Source organism: Lissotriton vulgaris, chromosome 1_2 (assembly GCF_964263255.1).
Source record: "Lissotriton vulgaris chromosome 1_2, aLisVul1.2, whole genome shotgun sequence".
In the NCBI taxonomy this organism is placed as follows: domain Eukaryota; kingdom Metazoa; phylum Chordata; class Amphibia; order Caudata; family Salamandridae; genus Lissotriton; species Lissotriton vulgaris.
In genome coordinates, this window is record NC_141686.1 from 286,942,406 (window position 1) to 286,967,947 (window position 25,542).

The following is a 25,542-nucleotide window of genomic DNA, read 5'->3' on the forward strand; positions in this document are numbered from 1 at the left end:
AGATTCGGTATTTACCGATTCTGTAAATACCGAATCGGTATCCCCCATTGATTCCTATGGGCCTTGAAGCCCATAGGAATCAATGTGCATTACCGAATCGGTATTTACCGATTCGGTAATTACCGATTTCTTCAAGGGTGCAGGGGGTGTCACTTTGACACCCTCTAGCACCCCCAATACTGGCTTGTGTGCCATGTGGCACACAGACATGCCCTAAGGGCATGTCTGTCTGTCACATGGCATAGGTGTGCATGCACACATGTGCATGCACACCTGGATTCGGTATTTTAACACCCAATTGGATTGGGTGTTAAAATACCGAATCTGAAGGGCCTGTGGGACTGAAAGTAGTCCCACCTACATCCCGATTTTTTAAAATCGGTAAACTTACCGATTCGGTATTTTTCCGATTCTGTAATTTTACCGAATCAGTAACATACCGAATCAGAGAAAAAAAGGTCCCCTACATCTCAAAAGGCCAAATACCGGTCGGAAACGGCCGAATTCGGCCGTTTCCGACCGGTATTGGCCACCTACATCGGGCCCTAAGGGCCCGATGTAGGTAAACTCCAATTTACCACTTCTTAAATACCGAATCATACCGATTCGGTATTTAAGAAGTGGTAAATTGGAGGGGGGGGAGATGTGGGTATTTCAGAATCGGTAAATACCGATTCTGTAAGATTCTGTATTTACCGATTCTGTAAATACCGAATCGGTATCCCCCATTGATTCCTATGGGCCTTGAAGCCCATAGGAATCAATGTGCATTACCGAATCGGTATTTACCGATTCGGTAATTACCGATTTCTTCAAGGGTGCAGGGGGTGTCACTTTGACACCCTCTAGCACCCCCAATACTGGCTTGTGTGCCATGTGGCACACAGACATGCCCTAAGGGCATGTCTGTCTGTCACATGGCATAGGTGTGCATGCACACATGTGCATGCACACCTGGATTCGGTATTTTAACACCCAATTGGATTGGGTGTTAAAATACCGAATCTGAAGGGCCTGTGGGACTGAAAGTAGTCCCACCTACATCCCGATTTTTTAAAATCGGTAAACTTACCGATTCGGTATTTTTCCGATTCTGTAATTTTACCGAATCAGTAACATACCGAATCGGAGAAAAAAAGGTCCCCTACATCTCAAAAGGCCAAATACCGGTCGGAAACGGCCGAATTCGGCCGTTTCCGACCGGTATTGGCCACCTACATCGGGCCCTAAGTCTCTTAAATGAAGAATCCTCTTTTTCCTGTTTTGAAACCAGATCATTCATACCGCACTGTCTTAGATTATAGACATTTAAATAGTCACATTTGAAGTACAGAATACCCTTAGTATGGCACTCATTAATAGTGTAGTCCGTAAAAAATATAAAACCTCTTTGGATATTTCCAATGGGTTTTTCAGTCACAATTTAGCTCCAGAGACTGAGACTGGGCCGCTTTTAGCATTGTAGGCATTTCAAAGGTGCTACCCTCGACTTCCTGTGGGCTATAAAAACAGCCCACGAGTTTTTGCGGCACAAATTGAGTTGATTCTTCAGGAAGTAGACCCTGATGCACTGTCCTACGTAGATGATTTCTACCTGACATGATAAATTACATTTCCATCTAGCGAGAGTTGATTGAATAATACTGCGATTTACAGACCTTGGCTACAAGTTTAATTTCAAAAAATCAAATAAAGCTTTTCTGAGTGTCCTTTTCTTGGGCTATGAACTCACAAATGAAGGAAAAAGTCTAGCCCCTCACTTGGCAATCCTTAAAAAACGGCCACTTGCTCAAGGCAAACACATCATTGTCGTTTCTCCTGTACCAGCCTTAGATGCTGTATGTATGTATGTATATGTATGTATAGGCATTTATATAGCGCACTACTTACCCGGAGGGTCCCAAGGCGCTTCGACCACTGCGAAACCCTTCCTGGCTTCCATGAGAGATGGTCCCTTAATGGGTATCTCCAAGGTGAGACCAGGCATCCCCGGCGGTCTGGTGGGGCTGTTAGTGAGGATGAGGCAAGCTAATGCCCAGAGTTGCCGAGTGTGATCGCTGATCAGAGTGGGCACCGAGGCGAGAGAATTATCGAGTCCGCTGACCCTGGTCCAGAAACCTGCCGCGCCGGGAATCGAACCCTGGTCCCGGGCCGTCCTCTGCTCTCGGGTCTGCCGCCTCTAACCAGTGAGCCACACTACCTCACTGACACAAAAGCTAGCGTTTCTAACGCTAAAACCCTCCATCCTTGGCGTATACAATGGGCTACATCCTTATTTTTGCAATATGAGCATGTTTATCCTTTATCTTATTTGGTTCTGTCTCTTGATCAATAAAAATATATTATTTATACTGATGGTTTCACACAACCTGCTATAGGTTTTAAGAAGCAGTATTCTGCTACATGTGCCATAGGTATCGGTACTATGTTGGATGGCATTTTCCCCCCCAATCTACTTGGATACAGTGCAGTTGGCTGAACTGAAGCATTGCTTCTTGCACTTGAGAATATGGATCCTAGATTCCCCACATTATTGAGTGTGATTCATATTACTGCGTACATTCTTTAATGATTATTTACATTTTTGGAGACAAAATGAGTTTCACGATTCCAAGGGTAGCACACACAATCAAGCACAAACTGCTTTGGGTTAAAGTGGCGGGACTTAAAGATAGGTTGCCACAAACTTATGTTACACATACATTGAATCATCAATGTGTGGGATCACAGGCTGAAGAGAATGCTCTGGCTGATGAGGCAGCCAAATCTGCAATAGCCACAGCTAACATTGCAGCAATAACGCGCTCTAAAACTCGCATAGACAACGTTATTTTGGCTGCCGTGCATACTTTTAAGCACAGCACCCCTCTAGCGAAGGGTTTTCCTTTATTAATATTCCTATCACTTAAATGGCCAAAATGTTCCTTTTGCAACTATTCCTGGAGTTAGAGAAATGTGTGATTTTCAACGCTGACCGCTGACATAATTTAATTGTAGCCGCACATGAAGGTGTAGCTTCCATCCATGCGGGAGTGGCTGCCACTATTTTGCTCTTACAGCGCCATTATTGGTGGCAAAGGTTATACCTACAAACCAGAAAATATGTTTGTTGTTGTGAAATATGTCAACAGATCAAAAGTTCCAACGAGTCTCTACTGCACAGACAAGTCTCTTTATTTCCAACCAGCCCTTTGGCTTTATTTACTTAGATCATTGTGGTCCACTAATCCCAGACACTGCATTCAAATTTATTTTGGTTTCAGTTGATTCTTGCTCTAGGAGTCTCTGGGTTTGGCCACAACACTCGGCTGACGCCCACACCATTATTAAAGACTTGCAAGTCTTTGTCTGTACTTATGCCTGCTGTACATTTAATTCGGACAAAGGTCCAGTTTTCACTTCAAAAACGTACCATGATTCGATGAAGTCCATGGGTGTACAAGTGCATTATTGTTCACCATATAGGCCAAGGAAAATTCTGTTGTGGAAAAAATTAACCGTCACTTAAAGCAGTACTTAATGGCAACGGTATTAAGAATAGGGTGTGGTTGGTTAAATAATCTCTATGGGTTTGAACGAGCATTAAATAACCTCCCAAAAGATCTCTAGGTGGGCGGACCTCCTTTGAAATACTTTTTGGCATCAAGATGCATGTTTCAGACCTTGACAGTCCAGACATTGTGGCGTCTGCTGCATTCTTTTACATAGCTAACAATTGTGCTGCATTACAGGACCTACAAAAGTTTTGAGATGTTCAATCTCTCAAGCATTTGCCTTCATCTAGCTCCATGTGTGCTTACAATCAACTTCCAGTTTCCAATTGGCTTCCAAAAATTGGAGATCTAGTGTGAGAAAAACTGGTGATCGAAAAGGAATTCGGCCCCACATACTGTGTTCCAGTTCCAGTCCTTGGTGTCCAGGGTACACGCACTATGATTTTGCCCCAACTCCCAGGTAAAAGAGAAACGCGCTTTGTCTCCAGTAAAAATGTTACACCGTGTGGCTGAGTCATCATAGTATGCCACGGAACAGTTGTTGTTTTCCACAAGACTTTACTTTGGAGCCATGAGCACTACTGACACTGATACTAACAGGTGTGGGGGGGGGCAGACTATTACATCTTCTACAATGGATGGATACAGATCCACCGTTGGCGAATCCTTCTGAATCTGATTTTTTTAGCCCTACTGCTAAGTCACAGCCTCCAGATTTTCCAGCTGAGTACCTTCGGGTACATGGATCAAGATAATTTTTCTTCCGATAGTTCTTCTGTTTTGTAAACACCCAAAGCAACAATTTGTTTTTATTTCATGGTTAAAACTCACTTATCTAGTCTCACCTTGGATTCATGTCTAAATCGTTCTCTCCTTGGTTTTTCTGTTTATGTGTTTATTTGATTTGTGACAGTTTTTTTTATTTGTTAATCAATGGCCATTACCTCCCAGAATGTTCTGCTACAGAACTGGTCGAGGGGTTTTGGCCCCTCATTCTTCATTGCATAGATTCAAAAGAGACTTATCCCTCGTTAACATTTGAAGCATTCCAGTGACTGATGAAATTGTTCAGGATAAGGTTCCTTTGGAAGTATTTGGTCCTACGGAAATCCTGCAGATACTATATGTGTTCAAAGTTTCTATGGGTGATGTAACAGTACCAGGTTACATTTGAAATATTTGGGTTGTTAACACTGTAAATTCAATGCTTTCTGAACTAGGTTAATTTACCATTTTTGAATCGGAGGATCTATATCTTGATTCTGTAAATTATGACAATATGTTCTGTTATCATCACTATGCACATCATGTTCTACACTGAGCCAGTAAACAGCGCCCTCGTTTAATTTTACACAGTGGGAAAATTGTCCAACTCCCCATCAAGGGAGTTCCAGAAAGAAAAAGGAAAAGTACACGCATGTTCCTTGATAGGAAACTTCAGACCCCACGTCATATTATTTCAAATTGGTTCCAACCCCACCCAAATAAATATGCTTACTCAGACTAAGCTCATCTATACAGCTTTGTTAGTCAACCATTTGGCCTTCAAAGGTTATGACTACTGGAAAGACAATATCGATTAGAGATCGCTTTGGGGTACGAAGCCCTGGCAGTTTCAAGGCACAGAAACCCTGTTTAATTCCAACCCAATGATTTTCTTGAATGTAACAATCTAACAGACTACCTGTCTGGGATTGGCAAATGTTAAAGAAATAAATGCCCTGAACATTACCTCTGTTGCCCGCTTTGATAACTGGCAGAATCAAACAAAATATACTGTAGACCAATTAAATAACATTGTGCAGCATGGCACATTTAATTCCTTCTTTTTGCCCCAGGTTGGAATTCCTCATTCAAACCCCAGGTTGGAACTAAGAAAACGGGCATGACAACCATTGTGTCCCCCAGCCACAATAACCAATTCCTCATTTTTAGGTCCTGGTGTGTGTTTATTATGGCCGGTGGGCACAAATGGTTTTCCTGCCTGTTTTCCTAATCCAATCTGGGGTTTAAATCAAGCAGACCTGACCCCAATACTCTTAGGACCCGTACCCTCCAGATATTCCCCCGCCGCCCAACTTCCCTAGACATGCAAGATCCCCACATTTTGAAATCACCAAGAGATTCAAGTGGGGTTAAAAAGGCCATGTTTATTCACAACATTGTCTAAACATGACAAGCAATAACATGCATATCTAATATTTACAAGTTATATTCATAACTACATTTATGAGCATATCATGCTCCATCCCCTTCCCAACCCTAAGGGAGGAACACCATCTGGTTTGCATCTCGCAACTGGGTACCCTACGCCAAGTGCCGTGCACCTGCCCCTTAGAGTGATGGGTCCCGCCCTTTGATCCTTGTCCGCCATTTCCGGGGCCCACCTCTCGACCACCAGGCTGCCCAGGGTCGCCCGGGAGGCTCGAAATCTGTCGCCCTAGCCTCCCCAGCCGGTGGTCACTTCCTCCCAGTGGAGAGCTTGCCATATCCCCCCTCAGAGCTGGCCTATGGAGCCCGGCAGGCGGGCTCCCATCCATTTTGTTTAGCCACTAGTTACTGATCGCAGGTCTCTTCTCCGCCACAAGGGTGGCCAAGGCCCACAGGTCTGACACCCTCCCCACCTGCGTTCAGAATAAATGACCAAAGTTCTCGGATAAAAGTATCAGTTCCAATGTCCGACAAATGTACCCCATCCTGGTGGTACATCACTTCTCCGGAAATCATCAGGTGCTGGAGGTAGCGCAAGCGGCCCTTCACTGAGCACAACCTTGCTAGTTCGCCATTCAATCGCCTCACCGAGATGTTCAAAGACCTAGGACACACTCCTGGGCCCCATGCCCTGCGTGATATCATGCCTGACCAGACAATTTTCGTTTATGGGAACTCATGCCCCAACCAGGCATACTCTGCCAGTAGGGCCTCCTTGACAGCCAAGCGCCCTCTGTCGACCATGTCGTTGCCTCCCAAGTGCAAGATAATCAAATCAGGCGATTTGTGCTCTCGCGCCCTGAGCTCCTCGACGATCCGCCTCAAGTGTCGGATACGCATCCTTCCAATGCCATGCCATACGAATTCGGTCTCGCCCAATGCGGCCGGTTTTACCACCTCTCTCCGCTGCAAGCGCACCGCCGCGCGACGCACGAAAGAGTGCCCGAGTACCCATACCACGGAAGCGGGCATACTAATCAGAAAGGAGAGAGATGGAGCTGTTAGACACTGCACACATATGTTTTCACAACAATTCAGGCCTTACATATCGCTTATAGCAGTCAGACGTCCAGCGACCTACACCTTTCACAGTGTTGGGGGCGAGAACGGCCCCAGCCGCCAAAGTTGCGGCGCCAATCCTAAAGGAATGGGAAGAGTAACCCACTGCACCTAGACTCAGATTCCCCAGGGCCAACCCGAATACTGCCTTGAACTGGTATTGGGACAGGCAATCTCCGTTTTCATGGACGAAAGGAGCCGACCCCCCCCCCCCAGCTGGGCGTCGGGCCAGGTACGCCTGCATACGGGATACGGGGCAGGCAGCTATCCCAGGGGCTGGCAGCAAATGGATGGTGACCCCCTTTCCTGTTTGGTCGGTCTTGGACCGTCTCAACCGCAAAACTAAGCCCCCTGGGGAAATGGAGATATCCTTGTACTGCAAGCCCCCCCATGGTCTACTCTGGAGGCCCCACTATCTCACCCAGGCGAAAGTCCCCGTAGAAGGCCAGGCAGAAGGCCGCTCCCAGCATGGTTCCCTCGAACGGTGACTGGCAAATAACAGGCAGTACTCCCAAAATATCAATCAAGGTCGGGAGATCCAAAGGCCTACGACAGTCCCGCAGTGGTCCCTCTAATCGGGCCCATCCCGCTAAGGCCTTTCTGATCAAGAATGAAGCCCCAGGGCCCCGCTCCCCTGCTAGTTTAGCAAAGAAGCCTATCGCTGCAAGGGAGGCCCTAGCATATGACACTGTTTTGCCCTGATCCCGCAGAGCCTGTAAAAAAGGGTACATCGCTTTAGGTGAAAAGATCCTCGCATTTCCTGTCTGCTCCACAAGTGATCTGTAAACATTAAACTGTGACTGACAAGCACGTTTGGTGCGATCACTCAGAGCGGCACCTACCAGCCCCGCTAAAGCGGGGCTCCAATTTTCCACAGTGACGTAGGGAACATCGTCATGCGCTCTTCCGATGCGGGTGGAACCTCCGGAAGTCCTGCAACTTGGAACGAGACAAAGCGTCAGCAGCATGGTTATCAACACCAGGTATATGCGCAGCCTTAAAAGTCAAATTCAATTTTAAGCAGGCCAACACCAACAGCTTCAACAACCTCAGAACATGTGGGCAAGTCGCCCCTTGCTGATTGATAACCTGAACCACCGCCATGTTATCCGACCAAAAGGTCACTGCCCTGTCACAGAAGCGCTCCGTCCAGACCGTAACTGCCACCCAAATGGGAAAAAGCTCTAAAAAAGCTAAATTCTTTGTCAAGCCCGCTAAGTGCCACTCCGCTGGCCAGACTGCCCCGCACCAGGAAGGGCCTAAGATCGCCCCAAAACCAACGCTCCCGGCTGAATCGGTGTATAGGCCTAGCTCAACACTGGACACTGGCTGCGCGGGCCAAACTACCCGCCCGTTGAAGTCTGTCAGGAAGTCACGCCACACCTTGAGGTCCTCCTTAACCCCTGCTTTTAATCGCACCCGATGATGCTTCTGGGTAAGACCTACCATCGCTCTGGCTATAGACCTCGAGAAAGGGCGCCCCATGGGAATGATGCGCAAAGCAAAATTTAGCTGACCCACTAGAACCTGTAACTGATGCAACGTCACCTTCGGACACGCCAAGGCTACCTCAATGGCTAGGGAAAAAGCTCTTACTTTATCCATTGGCAATCTACATTCCCCCGCTATTGTGTCAATTTCGATGCCCAGAAAGGACATGCATGTGTCAGGGCCGACTGTCTTGCTCGGTGCCAGCGGCACTCCAAATTCCTTCAACATAGCCACCAGCTGACTCAGGGCCAAAGCGCAGGCATCTGAAGACGCGGGGCCCATCACCACGTCTAAGTAATGCACCACATCTGTACATCCTGACTTTTGCGAAAACACCCACTGCAGCATGGAGCTAAAGGTCTCAAAGTACTTGCAGGAGACCGCACAACCCATAGGCATACATCTGTCGTAATAAAATTGCTGTTGGACCTGAAAGCCTAGCAAATGGTAATCTTCGGGGTGCACCGGCAACAAGCGAAATGCTGACTCAATATCTGTTTTCGCTAGCAACGCCCCCCGGCCTAGATCTCTCACTTTCTGAACCGCGGCATCAAAGGACGAGTACGTCACTGAGCATACTGCCGGGTCGATGGCATCATTTACCGATGCACCCTTTGGTGCAGATAAGTTATGAATCATCCTGAATTGTCCCGGCTCCTTCTTGGGCACTACTCCCAGAGGGGAGCACACATAATTCTCCCAGGGAGGAGCCGGGAAAGGGCCTGCTACTCGGCCTAAGGCCCGCTCCTTTTCCACCTTTGTGGCCACTACTGAGGGATGGGTTCTCGCCGAAACTTGGTTCCTACACTGGCTAATAGGGGGGACATGGGACACTGGGATACGAAATCCCCTGGAAAAACCCTCGAACAACATCTTAGCAGCTGCCCTGTCTGGGTACTTGTTCAACCAAAAAATCATCTTTGCGATATCCACTGGAGTAGGCAGATTAGACTTGGGGGGGCTTGATATCCTTAGAGGCTGTACCCCCCCCGTTCTTTGGCTTTCTTGTTGCACTTGGGTTCGGGATGGGACGGGTGACCGCAGTAGGCGCATGCATGCTTAAACTTGCACTGCCCGGAGGGCCTTGTGCACCCTTTGCCATTGAATGCCCAGCATGTACCTTTCTTCTCGCCCGGCCGTCCCTGTGAGGTCCGAAAAGGCTGCCTAGCCGGGTGTTCCCTATAGCTCACGCTCTCTAACCAGGCATTGACCACAACTTGATCCCAACAAATGGAGGGGTTTTCTTCCTTCGCCCAGCGAAACTCCCTATCATATGTCAGCCAAGCTGAACCCCATGAGTGGAGTGGGCCTTCACGATCTTATTGGTGTAAAACACCAACGGGATAGCCAACTCTGGCCTTTTTTCCAACAACACTGTCACATAAACGTGAAAGCCGAACAGCCAATTGGTTATTGTTTCCTCAATCCTAGGTCTACGATCTCGGATGGAGTGCTCTTCCCCTCCCTGTCCTTGTAATCCTCCTCTCTTCTCGTTGGCCTGATAAGGGAGAATATATCTACGTAAGCACCCCTCCAAATCTTCTCTCGCATTTCCATACCCACATGCGTAGCCAACATCCCTGACTGAGACAACACGTTCCCCTGACTAGCCCCCACCTCGCTGCTCTTTGCTGTAGCGTCGCCAGGCTTACCTCCTGTAGGTGTTACAGCTATCGCTGTCGCGGGGGGATGCGCTCCAATCGCTACGCTGGGCAACGCTTTGCACGACTCGACTAAGAGCGCCAACTGCCTCTGAATGTCCTGCAACGCGCCCTGTTCTGTGGCCTGAGGGGGCACCCACGGTGCCGCCGCTCCTGCGCTCACTCTCTCTAATACTTTTTCCGGAGCTGATAATTGGCCCACTAATATGGAAACTGACGCCAGCAAGCTATCTAACGGATCACCCATGGCTGCCACTGCGGCCACCGGCTGCAGTGGGAGTGGGGCCAGAGGGACCGTAACCTTTGGCACCGCGCCCCCCGGGGCCAACGCCTTCAGCGCTTCCCTAATCTCGGACAAAACTGAACCCACTGGGTCAACAGGCGCGGGCACATTCGGAATGGGATCAGAAGGGTAAACCTGCTCTGCATCCAACGGAGGCGTGGGGACGGGACCTACTGATCCCTCGTCCCGTTTCCCCCTGGCAGGGCTAGGCCTACTCTTCCCCTGCCTGGCTCCCCTTTTTCCCTTAGGCTGCGCCTTGGCTTTCTTCTTTAATGGCGGACAAGCGGCCATTGGTGGCACCCCCCTGCGCGGCCGCTCTACTACCTCGGGCTGCTCCCCCTGGGAAGAATCGCTCTCATCCCCGCTATCGGGAGTCTCCTTGCTCAACTTCTTCTGTAGTAATTTCATAATCTGTGCCAATCCAGGCTCAGAATCTTTTCGCTTTTGTCCTCCCTTTTTTAGCGCCATGCTATCTGTATCGCGCCTCGCGCTACCTTGCTATAGCACCTAACGCGCCCCGATTTCCCTGCTCCCGCACCCCTAAGCACCGCTCGCGCTGCCCGGCAGGAGCCCGAACCACGAGGGTCCCCGCACACAGCCGCAAGCCCCGCAAGGCAGTGACAATCCTATCCCGTCCCAGCACCCACAGTGACTCACGGCTGCCCACGAGGCCCCCCGAGGCACCCGACTTCTTACCTGGCTACACGAACGGTGCTCGATCCTTCTGCTTCTAGAGTTTCCGGAAGCCGGCCTGGATCACGAGAATGGCCAAGTGCCGGCGTGAGCAGTCAGGTATCCAGGAGTGATAGCGGGAACAGAGACCCCAGTCACAGGGAGTTGACCCTAAATAGGCCCAGAGTCTCCACCCCCTGACCCCCAGATCACGCGATATCGCTGGACCGGAAATGGGTCGGCCGGACGCCGATTGGGCCGTCCGCCCGACCAACCACCAGAGACCAGGGGCGGGCGGGGTCCGGAGAGGCCGGGTCCTAAGTGCGCGCGGCGTGATTCTCCGCGCTTGTCACAGTCAACACATTCTAGTAATTTTACCACCTATTTGTTGGGAACGTTATGTCAACAATGATTGTAACATCACACACTGTCTGCAGTGAAACAAAAACTTTTTTTCCTGTCTGAAGACATGAATTTATCAGATTTCCTGTTTGGTCCCACTTTCTAAAAGATTTCCATAGTCAACTTATAATGAAATTTGGAAATTGTCCCAAATGGAAGCTGCTGTATGTTTAAGACAATTTGACCAGGATAACTTAAATAAAGTGCTAGCTGTTGGTGAGATTAGTATTAATATGTTGTCACCTCCTATTTACAACCTAAACAACATTGTGTCATCTGTTATTGATCTTATGCAAAGTGATTTGTCAACGTTGTATCATGGCAAGAGCCAGTTTATATCTATTATGCAGTTTAGCTGGACACTTCAAACACTCAAAAATGGACTTGTCTCATGGCATTACTTGAATTGCAGTGATTTGTTTCTGCCTTTCAATTTGACACATAACCAGCAACTAATGGGCACGAAAGATGCATCCTACATATTGCTGCATTTAGAAAAATTCGATCAACTTCCATTCACCATAGCTGAAACGTCTTCGGCAGTGTGGTTAATACATGATGTTATTTCTCTGCCTCTTTCGACATTTCCATTTCCAGAGTGCATCAAACTTTTCTCTATAGGTAGATATGAACCCCTTGGAAGCAGGTTTCTTTTACATATCGTTGTGAATGTATTAATAAGGAGGTTTTTATTATTGGGAAAGAATGCAACTCTACAGTCAGACATTCACTTGTTTATAAACAGGTTAAAATTAATGGCGCCTGTAATACTTCAGTGCCTAATTTGGTTTGTTTTTTTAAAGGGATTCCGGTTCCCGCAATTCTCTCTTTTTTTTACGGTACTCTCTAACTGTAGTTATCTCATGTTTAGTGATCAAGACTTTTGCAGAATGCGGGCTGGAGTACAGTATATTATGTCAGTTTCCAAGTTAGTCACTTGTTGCAACAATGTATTGTTTCCGCTTTCACGTGGTATTGCAGATAGCTCATTGTGGCCTTCCAGTCCAACTTTGAAGGCAGGTTTTAACAAGCTCAGCAGACTCGGAGAATTATTGTTTCAACAAGAAGTAGCTATTACATCTGCTTATGAGACCATTGAACTGCAGGTGACTAGAACTTCTAGTGAAATACAGTCATTGTATAATACAAATCTTCCCCTGCACTTCCTAGAATGAAAGTATCAAATTTTTAATTCTTCTTATATAGACGGTCTAGCTCACTTTTTTAGATTGTGGGCTTCGGCATCATTAGTTCTTTTCAAACCATCTTTAGAGTAATATCAGCTTTTGTCCACTCCATTTTTTCTAGTGCCAACGGCATCCCAACCTCTGTATTATTAGTTAACCGCCAGGCTGGCGGTGTTGTGTCTGCGGTGCCATAGTGGGGGCATGCTTTGGCTCATAGACAGCCTGTGGCATATGCTGCTGCCATGGCAGCACCACTTGCACTTTGGTGCACTGTGTACCATGTACCATGTCATGAATGGCACACAGTGTACGCATGGCAGTGCAAGCAAAGAGGGGGCACAACATATGTCCCACTGAATACCCCCATGGGCTAAAATGCCCTGGGGCCCTGTTAGGGGCCCCTTTCCCTGCCTTTCAGCTGACCTTTTCATAGCGGGCTCACCGTTGTTAAAAGCTTGTCGGAACGGCCGGTCATAACCTGCACAGTGGTGCGGGCATCAACACCAGCCCCGCAGACCACCGCTTTCCCCACCACTGCCCGTCGTGGTCCAGGAACCTAGTGTGGTGGCTGTCATATGTTGGGCAGGTGGCGGACTGACCGTCAAACTCGTAGTCAGACCACCGATATTGCTGCAGTTGGACCCCCACCGCGGGTACGGTGGTCTTGGGACCCCCATACTTGTAATAAGGCCCTAAGTGTAGAATACAACACTAGGAGCCAATTTGCCTTCAAAGTCAAATTTTTTTTATCACTAGCCTAGGTCCCTATCACAGAGGTAGTAAACCATTATACCATACTAATAGCAAGCCCTTACCATCAACAAAATGAAGATAAACTTACTCCCCATATGGACTATTTTGAAAGTCCTGGGTTGGCAGACTGCATCGTTCAGGACACAGAAGCCAAGCCAAATTCCATACACCATGGTGGAATGTCTATCAGAGCACCCAGGCACAGGAAGCAAAAACAAAAAAGCAGTGGAAAGATGGCATAATGCCTTCCAATTCACACTAGGAAGAACTCGGCCTACATTATACAAATGTATCAAAGCACTACAGAAAGAACAAAGCTACCAAAAACTAAGACTAGAACAGTCTGTTACCGAAATTAGCCTTAAACTTAACAAAATGAAAAATTGTAGAAGATGCTACAAAGCAAAGTAAAATCTTCCTAAATAACACCGGACTAGACTGCTTAGAAGTAATAGCCAAATCTATCCTCTAAAATACATATTAACCTACCATAAACCTCAAAAACTAGAACATACTCTAACATCATGAACCAAATATATTTTTTAAATCTTAATATAAATATTTTTTTACATAAAAATAGAAATTTATTATTCACTGTTATAATGCGAATATTATTATTAATAATTTAAATATATATATAATACTAACCAACAAACAAACTGAAAAACAAACTCAATCCATCACATGAAATAAATATTACACATAATTTAAACAATACCACAAACAAATAACATAAACATAAGATAAACTAACAATATCACACTGTACCCACTGGAATTAGGCAATTGTGTGGCCGCTGCATTTTTCGCATAGTTATAGATTGCTTGCATTTGACACATAATCCATCATCTGCTGAAAATCTGCGTATTTAACAGAAAACATTTTGTTTCTAACGGTTCAAAAGTTACTAAAAATGCAGCAGCAAGTGTTACCGCGCAGTGGAAGGCCTTCTGCAAAGTTTGACTAATCATCTTTCTATTGCTTATTGCTATATTTGGGTAGTACTAACCCAACATCCCGCTACAAAATAATCTACAATTGGAAAAAAATGAAGACGCCTAAAAATTACAAATTAAAACAATTTAATAAATAAAAGAAACTTAAAAACATATTAAAAAATATAAAAACATAAAATAAAAGAATATATTACATATTATTTTAAACTGAAAAATTATATTATGTCCAACACTATTTATTACTATATTTTTTACATCAAAATTGAAAACAACACTTAAAACTATATTTTTGAAGTCGATATTCCTGTCCACAATATATATGAAAATCACGATATTCTTGAAAAAAATATTTATGCAATACAATATTGTTTATCCGATATTTTGTCCAAATACCCTTTATGCGCCTAAATGGACTAATGGGAAGGGAGTAATTACTAATACGGGTACATCTGGACTACAGTGTACCAAGGGTTGGGGGTGGGACCGTATATGCAGGAATGTGTGAAAAGCATAGGACAAGTATGGGCATCAGATATAGTGTGAAGTTACTATTTAGTTCTTTAACAACTTATGTAAGTGCCAATTGATGCAACAACTAATAGGATCAAGGAATAATGGCAAAATGATTTAGTCAGGCAGGGAGAAGAGTACTGATAAAAAATTAAAGCAGTTTGGGGATTCTGCCACAGACAGGACAAGTACTGATGCTAACTAATAGAGAAAAGGAGAAGAAGACTGCCATGAAAAATTACTAGAGTGAGCAAAGTATGGGAATACCTCAGAAGAAAACTAAAACATAAGCTAATGGAGCTTTAAGACAAAATCTTGATTAAATGTTTATTTTAAATTTTGGACATAACTTAAGACGCGGTTAAAGCAGACCTAAAGAAGGTAATTGCAAGTATAATAGGTGAAATAAGCATTTTACCAACTACCCACACTTCTGCAGTTCAGTCAAGGCTCTGAGAAAACCATAATATCACTCTTTTCTCCTCTCTCAGAATGAAAACTCCCAAGCCATGTGGACTCTCACAAACTTTCTTTCTCTTTGGTTCAGAGTTCATCTTGGTCACTAGGTATCCTCTGATTTCAAAAGCTGTTTCTCTTTATTCCATCTTTCAGGTTGCCTACGAAGATAACTGAGGAGACACATTTGCTGCTTAATGGAACCATCATTTCACTGTCAGATTTTATTACAGGTTGTCGCCTAATACTTCACTTTTTGGTTGGTTTGCCTCAAAATACTGCAGTTCTCTGTGATTAAGTCATACGTACAAAGAAACCAAATGACGATAAAACACAAGTTGTCATTGCCTGACATATAGGTTCACAGCTAACCTCCATTTCTTAGGCGTCAATGGGGACCAAACCCTTTCTCTACCCATCTTCTAAGATGGATGGTTTAGTTATTATATTGGTGGCCATTGGAAGAGTGGCTGAGGTCCCTGAGAATGACTCAGGATGTCACTAGGAGGAAGGGACAGAGGCTGCCCCCGTTACCTTGCTCAGCTGAGGCCGGTCTCCGCGGGATCTGCAGACGACGGTGCAGATCCGAACCGCCAGGTCGGGCCTCGGGAACGAGCTCCCTGGGAGGGCGAGAGAATAAAATAAAAGGAACAAGAAGAAAGAGATGGAAAAAAAGAGGAGCTGGTAGCAAGAAAGGATGAAAAGACAGGAGAAATAAAGGGAAGGGAAAGGCAACCTGAAGAAATGGGGGAGAAAGAGGGAATGATTAATATGGCAAAGTAAAAAGGGTGTTAGAGAGAAAATAGTATGAGAAAAATAGAGGAGGATGAGAGAGTTCCTGACTAAAAGAGAATCACAATGAAATAAGAAGATGAGAGGGAGAGGGGAAACAGAGCAAAGAGAGATAAGAGGGGTGAGAAGGGGGTGAAATGAGTAGAGATGGTGAACTATTTAGAGGAGACAAAATGATACAGAAGAGCATAGCTAGGAGGAAAGAGATGAAGTAAGAGCAAAAAGAAGATGGGGATGTGGAGTAAGGGGAAAAGGAATAGGAGGAGAACTAGGCGATGCACAGAACAACAAAAACAGCAGGGCCAAGATGATAGGGTGAGAAAAATTGAGGAGTCCTGATGGGGAGAAAGAAGAGACGGGGAAGAAAGAGAGAGAAATGGAAGAGAAACTAAATATAAGAAAGGGATACAGCAATGAATGAAGGAAGCACAAGCAAGACAGGAAAGTAAAAGATGACTAGAGAGTGGTGAGGAGGAAAACAGAAAAGAGGGAGGCAAATGGAACATTAAACGAAAAAAGATACAAGTAAAAATTGAGAAGAAGAGGAATTGAAAGATGAAAGGGAAGGGACAGAGGAAAGGACAATAAAAGACGACAATAGGAAATGGTTGTTACATAGAGTAATGAGACAATAAGAGAACATTACATACAGGAAGTGCAGTGCAGGTGAAGAGAGAAGAGTTAGATGGCTGGATAGAAGTGAATACATGGGAATGGAAATGGAGGGTGAGCAAATGAAAAGGAAATTAAAGAATAGTCAGATGCAGAGAAATAAAGAGAACAAATTGAGTGATTTAAAAGTCATGAAAAATGTACAGCACTAGATTGGAAATAAGTGGAGAGGGTAAGACTTATGAAAGATGCATATGAATAACAATGAGCTGAAATAAAGATGTGTCGATGGCTGACTTGTGATTGCCAATGGCGAGAGAGGAGACAGACTGGTGTGAAGAGAAATGTAGAGAGGTGGAGATTAACTGGTATGATTAGAGATGGAGTGCAGTGAAGATGGATCGGTGAGAATAGAGATGAAGGGCACTGGGTATGGAGATGTGCGAAGAGATATGAAGTGCATTGGGGATGAACCAGTGTGTTGAGAGATGGAGAGCACTGGAGATGAACCAGTGTGTAGAGAGATGGGGGGCACTGGAGATAGACTGTTGTGAAGAGTGATAACGAGCTCTGGAGATGGACATGTGTGGGTAGAAATGGAGAGCACTGAAGATGGACAGGTGTATCGAGAGATTGAGAGCACTGGAGATGAATAGGTGTGTATAGAGATTGAGAGCACTGGAGATGGACAGGTGTGAAGAGAGACTGAGAGCACTGGAGATGGACAGGTGTGGAGGAAGGTGGATAGCACTGAAGATTAACCTCTGAGAGGAGAGCTTGAGAGCAATGGAGAATGACAGGTGTGAAGAGAGACTGAGAGCACTGGAGATGGAGAGGTGTGGAGGAAGATGGATAGCACTGAAGATGAACCTCTGGGAGGAGAGATTGAGAGCACTGGAGATAGACAGGTGTGAAGAGAGAATGAGAGCACTGGAGATGGTGGACAGATGTGGAGGAGAGATTGAGATCACTGGAGATGGGCAGGTGTGTAGAGAGATTGAGAGCACTGGAGATAGACATGTGTATAGAGAAATGGAGGGTACACATGATGGACCTGTGTGAAGAGAGATGGAGAGCACTGGAGATGAACAGGTGTGTACAGAGATTGAGAGCACTGGAGATGGACAGGTGTGATGCGAGACTGAGCACGGGAGGTGGACAGGTGTGAAGAGAGAATGAGGGCACTGGAGATGAACAGGTGTGGAGGAGCGATTGAGATCACTGGAGATGGGTAGGCGTGTAGAGAGATTGAGAGGACTGGAGATAGACATGTGTATAGAGAAATGGAGGGTACACATGATGGACCTGTGTGAAGAGAGATGGGGAGCACTGGGGATGGGCAGGTGTGTAGATGGATTGAGGGCACTGGAGCTGGATAGGTGTGTAGAGAGATCAAGAGCACTGGAGATGGTCAGGTGTGTAGAGAGAAGGAGAGCATTGAAGATGGACAGAGGTGAAGAGAAATTGGGAGCACTGTAGATGAACATGTGTTTTGAGAGATTGAGAGCACTGGAGATGGACTTGCGTGAAGAGAGATTGAGAGAACTGGAGATGGACAGGTGTGTAGAGAGAAGGAGAGCACTGGAGATGGTCAGGTTGGAAGAGAGATAGAGAGCACTGAAGATGCTCAGGTGTGAAGAGAGATGGAGAGCACTGAAGATGAACCTGTGGGAGGAGAGATTGAGAGCACTGGACATGGGCAAGTGTGTAGAGCGATGGGGAGCTCTGGAGATGGACATGTGTATGGAGAAATTGAGCACACGCGAGATGGACCTTTGTGAAGAGAGATGGGGAGCACAGACAATGGACAGGTGTGTAGAGAGAATGAGGGCACTGAAGATGCACAGGTGTGAAGATAGATGTGGAGCACTGGAGATGGACAGGTGTGTAGAGAGAGTGATAGCACAGACAATGGACAGGTGTGTAGAGATTGAGAGCAGTTGAGACAGGCAGGTATGCAGACAGATTGAGAGCACTGGAGATGGACTTGTGTGAAGAGAGATGGATAGCACTGGAAATGGACAGGTGTGGATGGAGCTGGAGAGCCCTAGAGATTGGCAGGTGTGTAGAGAGAATAAGAGCACTGGAGATTGACAGCTATCTAGAACCATGGAGAGCACTGGAGATGGACAGGTGTGTAGAGAGATTGAGAGCACTGGAGTTGGACATGTGGGAGGAGAGATTGAGGGACAGGTGTGTAGAGAGATGGAGAGCAGTGGAGATAGACATGTGTATAGAGAAATGAAGGGCACACATGATGGACCTGTGTGAAGAGAGATGGGGAGCACTGGAGATATGCATATGGATTGAGGGCACTGGAGCTGGATAGGTGTGTAGAGAGATCAAGAGCACTGGAGATGGTCAGGTGTGTAGAGGGAAGGAGATCATTGGAGATTAAACACGTATGTAGAGAAATTGGGAGCACTGGAGATGAACAGGTATGTAGGGAAATTGGGAGCACTGGAGATGAACGTGTGTAGGGAGATGGAAAGCACTGGAGATGGACAGAAGTGTAGAGAGATGGAGAGCACTGAAGATGTACAGGTGTGAAGAGAGATGGGGAGCACTGGAGATGGACAGGTGTGTAGAGAGATGGATAGCACAGACAATGGACAGGTTGTAGAGATTGAGAGCAGTTGAGACAGGCAGGTATGCAGACAGATTGAGAGCACTGGAGATGGACTTATGTGAAGAGAGATGGAGAGCACTGGAGATTCAATTAATCAATCAATCATATGTATTTGTATAGCGCGCTACTCACCTGGAGGGTCTCAAGGCGCTTGGGGAGGGGAGTCCGCTACTGCTTGAACAGCCAGGTCTTGAGTTGCTTCCTGAAGGCGAGGTGGTCTTGGGTCAGGCGGAGGTGGGTGGGGAGGGAGTTCCACGTCTTGGCGGCCAGGTAGGAGAAGGATCTTCCTCCCGTTGTGGGTCTTTGGATGCGGGGAATGGCGGCGAGGGCGTGGTTGGTCGATCGAAGCTGGCGGGTAGGAGTGTAGAAGTTAAGGCGGTCGTTGAGGTATCTTGGGCCTTGGTTGTGGAGAGCTTTGTGTGCGTGGGTGAGGAGTCGGAACGTGATTCTCTTGTTGACGGGGAGCCAGTGCACGTTTCGTAGGTGTGCGGAGATGTGGCTGTGTCGGGGGATGTCCAGGATGAGTCGTGCTGAGGCGTTCTGAATCCGCTGGAGTCTTTTCTGTAGTTTTGCAGTGGTTCCGGCGTAGAGGGAGTTGCCGTAGTCCAGTCGGCTGGTGACGAGGGCTTGGGTGACCGTCTTCCTGGTTTCGGTGGGGATCCACCGGAAGATCTTCCGTAGCATGCGTAGGATGTTGAAGCATGACGAGGAGACGGCGTTGACTTGTCTGGTCATGGAGAGGGAGGAGTCCAGGATGAAGCCCAGGTTGCGTGCGTGGTCCGTTGGTTTTGGTGCGCAGCCCAGGGCAGGGGGCCACCAGGAGTCGTCCCAGGTGGATGGCGACGATCCCAGGATGAGGACTTCCGTCTTATCTTAGTTCAGTTTCAGGCGGCTGTTCGTCATCCACTCGGCTACGTCTTTCATCCCTTCGTGTAGGTTGGATCTGGCGGTGGCGGGGTCGTTGGTGAGGGAGAGGATCAACTGGGTGTCGTCAGCGTAGGAGATGATGTTGAGGTTGCGTTGGCGTGCGATGGCCGCATGGGGGCTCATGTAGATGTTGAACAGCGGGGGGCTGAGTGATGATCCTTGTGGTACGCCGCAGATGGCTTCAGTGGCTTCTGATCTGAACGGGGGGAGACTCTCTGTGTCCTTCCGGTGAGGAAGGGGATGATCCATTCCAGTGCCTTCTCTTGGACTCCGACGTTGCTGAGGCGCTGCACTAGGGTGCGGTGGCAGACAGTGTCGAACGCCGTGGAGAGGTCCAGGAGGATGATTGCCGCTGTTTCCCCGATGTCGAGCAGGGCTCGGATGTCGTCAGTGGCTGCGATGAGGGCGGTCTCGGTACTGTAGTTGGCCCAGAAGCCGGACTGTGAGCGGTCGAGGGATCCATTCGTCTCGAGGAAGGCGGCCAGCAGTCTGTTGACGGTCTTCTCCATGACTTTGGCAGGAAACGGGAGGAGCGAGATGGGGTGGTACTTTTTGAGGTCGGTGGAGTCGGCTGATGGTTTCTTCAGGAGGGCGCTGAGTTTGGCATGCTTCCAGCTCTCCGGGAAGGTTGCGGTGTCTAAGGAGGCGTTGATCATGTCCCGGAGGTGGGGTGCGATGACGGAGTCGGCCTTGTTGAAGACGTGGTGAGGGCAGGGGTCGGTTGGAGACCCGGAGTGGATCAAGTTCATCGTGCTTATGGTCTCTTCGGTGTTGATCGGGGTCCAGGCACGGAGGGTGGTGTTGGGGGGGCGATGGTGCGGTCATGGGGTGCGTCGGCTGTGTGCTGAAGCTGTTGTGTATGTCTGCAATCTTGCTGTGGAAGTACGAGGTGAGTGAGTTGCAGAGGTCTTGCGATGGGGTGATGTTGTTGTTTCCGGCACTGGGGTTGGAGAGCTCTTTGACGATGTTGAAGAGTTCCTTGCTGTTGTGGGCGTTGTTGTCCAGTCGTTCCTTGAATGCTGTTTTCTTGGTGGTGTTGATCAGTTGGTGGTGTTTTCGAGTGGCGAGCTTGAGGGTGGCCATGTTGTCTGGTGTCGGGTCTCTGCGCCAGGCTTTCTCGAGGGCTCGGCAGTTCTTCTTGGAGCTCTTGAGTTCGTCGGTGAACCAGGATGCTTTCTTGCTGCCGGGTCTGCTCGGAGGGGTCCTCAGGGGGCCAGGTCGTCTGCGCAGTTGCTGATCCACCTCGTGAGGTTGTTGGCGGCGTAGTTGAGGTTCGCTGAGCTGGCGGGAGGGTTCTGGATCAGGGATGCGGCGAGCTGGTCGGCTGTGATCATGTTCCAGCTCCTGCGTGGAACCCGTTGCTGGTGGTGGTGGATCGGGTTCCTTCTGAAGCTGAAGTGGACGCAGCTGTGGTCCGTCCAGTGGAGTCCGGAGGTGTGGCTGAAGGGGATGTCCTTGCTGGAGAAGACGGGGTCAAGCGTGTGGCCGACAAAGTGGGTGGGGGTGGTCACCAGCTGCTTGAGGCCGAGGTTGGCGAGGTTGTCCAGCAGGGTGGTGGTGTTGCGGTCGTTGTTGTTCTCCAGGTGGAAGTGAGCTCCCCGAGGAGGATGTAGTCAGTGGAGGGGAGGGCATGCGGGCTGATGAAGTCGGCAATGTCTTCGCTGAATTGTGTGCGTGGTCCCGGGGGTCTGTAGATGAGGGTGCCCCTGAGGGTGGTCTTGGGGTCAGTGTGGATCTGGAGGTGCAGGTGTTCGGCGGCTGTGAGGGTGTCGCCGGTGTTGGTCGTGATGCGGATGGTGTTCTTGTGGACGATGGCGATGCCTCCTCCTGTCTGGTTGACGCGGTCTCTCCGGGTGATCTGGTATCCGTCCGGGATGGCGATGGCGATGTCGGGCGCTGAGGAGGCGTTCATCCATGTTTCCGTAAGGAAGGCGACGTCTGGAGATGTCGAGTCGAGGAGGTTCCAGAGCTCCACGGCGTTTCTGTGAACGGAGCGGGTGTTGAGCAGGATGCACTTGAGGTGGTTGCTGCTGGGGGTCGGCTTGATGGGTGCGGTGCAGGTCCGGATGCAGGAGAACGTGCAGGAATGGCAGGTGAAGGGTCCGTGGGTGCGTCTCGGGGTGGCTCAGTAGCAGCCGGGGGTACGGCCGGTGTTGAGTGCGATGAGGGTGGCGGCGTCGTAGGTCGGGCGGATGGGCTGGCATCTTCAGGGGCCAGGGGTTCTGGCGCTGGGCGCGGTCCAGGCGCGGACGGGCGCAGACGGGCTTGCCTTTGGCGCACCTTCGGCGCGCATAGGGCGCGCCCGCTGCGCGTGCACACTGTGCGTACGCCTGGACTCCGCCATAAATGGCGTAGTGGGGGGGCGGAGTGAGAGAGGAGCAGCTGGGAGGCGGGAGCGGGGTGGCCAATGGGCGGGAAGCAGGAGCGAGAAGGGGCGGGGCCGCAGGGGAGCAGCGGCTGGGAGCGGGGAAAGGGACAAGCGGCTGGAAGGACGGCACAGGAGGCACAATCAGGGGCAAAAGTGAACACAGTACAGTTAAACAGAAGAAAGCCCAGCAAACAGTGTACAATGGCGAAACAACGCAAAGTTCAAGATCAGGGGCACAATGGAGACAGGAAACGAGCCGGGAGAACAGCAATCCAGGCACACACCTGTGCAAGGCAGCAGCGGAGGGGTCCGGGGTCCCGGCACTCAAGGAGGGAGCTGCGTGGTGTGTGGAGCGACCAGCCCTGTAGGCAGGGGCAAGGGTCACAGCTCACCACCGTGCGGCGTCCTCCTTAAATGGTCCGTGGGAGGGAGGAGCGGCTGGGAGGCGGGAGCGGGGTGGCCAATGGGCGGGAAGCAGGAGCGAGAAGGGGCGGGGCCGCAGGGGAGCAGCGGCGGGGAGCGGGGAGGGGGACAAGCGGCGGGAAGGACACTAGGACGGCACAGGAGGCACAATCAGGGGCAAAAGTGAACACAGTACAGTTAAACAGAAGAAAACTCAGCAAACTGTGTACAATGGCGAAACAACACAAAGTTCACGATCAGGGGCACAATGGAGACAGGAAATGAGCCGGGAGAACAGCAGTCCAGGCACACGCCTGTGCGAGGCAGCAGCGGAGGGGTCGGGGGTCCCGGCACTCAAGGAGGGAGCTGCGCGGTGTGTGGAGCGACCAGCCCTGCAGGCAGGGGCAAGGGTAAGCTATGTAGAAAGATGGAGAGCACTGGAGATGGACAGGTATGGAGGGAGCTGGAGAGCACTGGAGATTGGCAGATGTGTAGAGAGAATGAGAGCACTGGAGATTGACAGCTATCTAGAACCATGGCGAGCACTGGAGATGTACTTTTGTGAAGAGAAATGGAGAGCCCTGGAGATGGACTTATGTGAAGAGAGATTGCGAACACTGGCGATAGACAGGTATGTAGAACGATGGAGATAACTGGAGATGGACATGTGGGTACAGAGACTGAGAGTACTGCACTGGAGATGGACTTTTGTAAAGAGAGATGGAGAGCACTGGTGATGGACAGGTGTGTGGAGAGATTGAGAGCACTGGAGATAGACGCATGTGTAGCGAGTTTAGGAAGCACCTGAGATGGACTTGTGTGAAGATAGATTGAGAGCATTGGAGATCAACGTGTGTTTATAGAGAAGGAGAGCACTGTAGAAGGAAAGGTGTGTAGAGAGATGGAGCGCACAGGAGACGGACTAGTGTAAAGAGAGGTGGAGAGCACTGGAGATGGACAGGTATGTAGAACCATTGAGAGCACTGGAGATGGGAGTTGTGTGCCTAGAGATTGAGAGCACTGTAGATAGAGAGGTGTATAGAGAGGTGGAGAGCATTCAAGATTGACTTGTGTGAAGAGAGATGGGGAGCAAAAGAGATGGACATGTGTGGAGAGAGATGGGGAGCACTGGCGATGGACAGGTGTTTAGAAAGATAAAGAACACTGGAGATTGACATATTAGAAGAGAGACTATTAGCACTGGAGACTGATAGGTGTGGAGGGAGAGGGAGAGCACTGGAGATTGGCAAGTGTGTAGAGCGATTGAGAGCAGTGAAGATGGAAAGGTGGGAAGAGAGACTGAGAGCAGTGGAGGTGGACAGGTGTGGAGGGAGATGGAGTGCACTGGAGATTGGCAGCTATGTAGAAAGATGGAGAGCACTGGAGATGGACAGGTGTGGAGGGAGATGGAGAGCACTGGAGATTGGCAGGTGGGTAGAGCGATTGAAAGCAGTGAAGATGGAAAGGTGTGAAGAGAGACTGAGAGCACTGGATATGGACAGGTGTGGAGGGAGAAGGAGAGCACTGTGATTTGCAGGTGTGTAGGGAAATTGAGAGCACTGGATATGGTCAGGTGTGTAGAGAGATGGAAAGCACTGAAGATGGACACGTGTGTAGAGAGATTGAGAGCATCAGAGATGGACTTGTCTGAAGAGATATGGAGAGCGCTGGTGATGGACAAGTGTGAAGAGAGATTGAGAGCACTGGAGATGGACAGGTGACTAGAGAGATTGAAAGCACAGGAGATGGACATGCGTGTATAGAGATGAAGAGCACTTGAGATGGACAAGTGTGTAGAAAGTTGGAGAGCACTGGCGAGGGACGGGTGTGTAGAGAGATGGGGAGCACTGGAGATGGACATGCGAGTAGAGAGATGGAGAGCACTGGAGATGGACTTGGTGAAGAGAGATTGAGTATACTGGAGATTGGCAGCTATGTTGAAAGATGGAGAGCACTAGAGATGGACATGTTTGGAGAGAGATGGAGAGCACTGGAGATGGACAGGTGTGGAGGGAGATGGAGAGCACTGGAGATTGGCAGGTGTGTAGAGAGATTGAGAGCGCTGGAGATTGACAGCTATGTAGAAAGATGGAAAGCACTGGAGGTGTACTTTTATGAAGAGAGATGGAGAGCCCTGGAGATGGACGTATCTGAAGAGAGATTGCGAACACTGGAGATAGACAGGTATGTAGAAAGATGGAGAGCACTGGAGATGGACAGGTGGGAAGAGAAAGTAGGAGCACTCGAGATAAACGTGTGTAGAGAGATGGAGAGCACTGGAGATGGACTTGCATGAAGAGAGATTGAGAGAACTGGAGATGGACTGGTGTGTAGAGAGATGGAGAGCACTGGAGATTGCCCTATGGGAGGAGAGATTGAGAGCACTGGACATGGGCAGGTGTGTAGAGAGATTGAGAGCACTGGAAATGGACTTAGGCGAAGAGAGTTTGCGAACACTGGAGATAGACAGGTGTATAGGTGGGTAAAGAGATCGAGACCACTACATTGGAGATGGACTTATGTGAAGAGAGATTAGGAGTATTGGCGATAGACAGGTGTGTAGAGAGATAAAGACACTGGAGATGGACTTGAGTGATGAGAGATGGAGAGTGTAGGCGATGGAAAGGTGTGTTGAACGATGGAGAGCACTGGGCATAGATTTGTGTGAAGGGAGGTG

General features: G+C 48.6%; 1 protein-coding gene across 1 annotated transcript in view; it reads right to left on the minus strand.

Annotated features, from left to right (window-relative positions):
- Window positions 1-25,542, minus strand: part of CARNS1 (carnosine synthase 1) — a 570,577-nt gene that overhangs the window by 75,721 nt on the left and 469,314 nt on the right. The window contains exon 7 of the mRNA XM_086953255.1: window positions 15,670-15,755. Within this exon, the coding sequence (XP_086809381.1) occupies window positions 15,670-15,755 (86 nt within the window). The remainder of the gene's footprint in view (window positions 1-15,669; window positions 15,756-25,542) is intronic.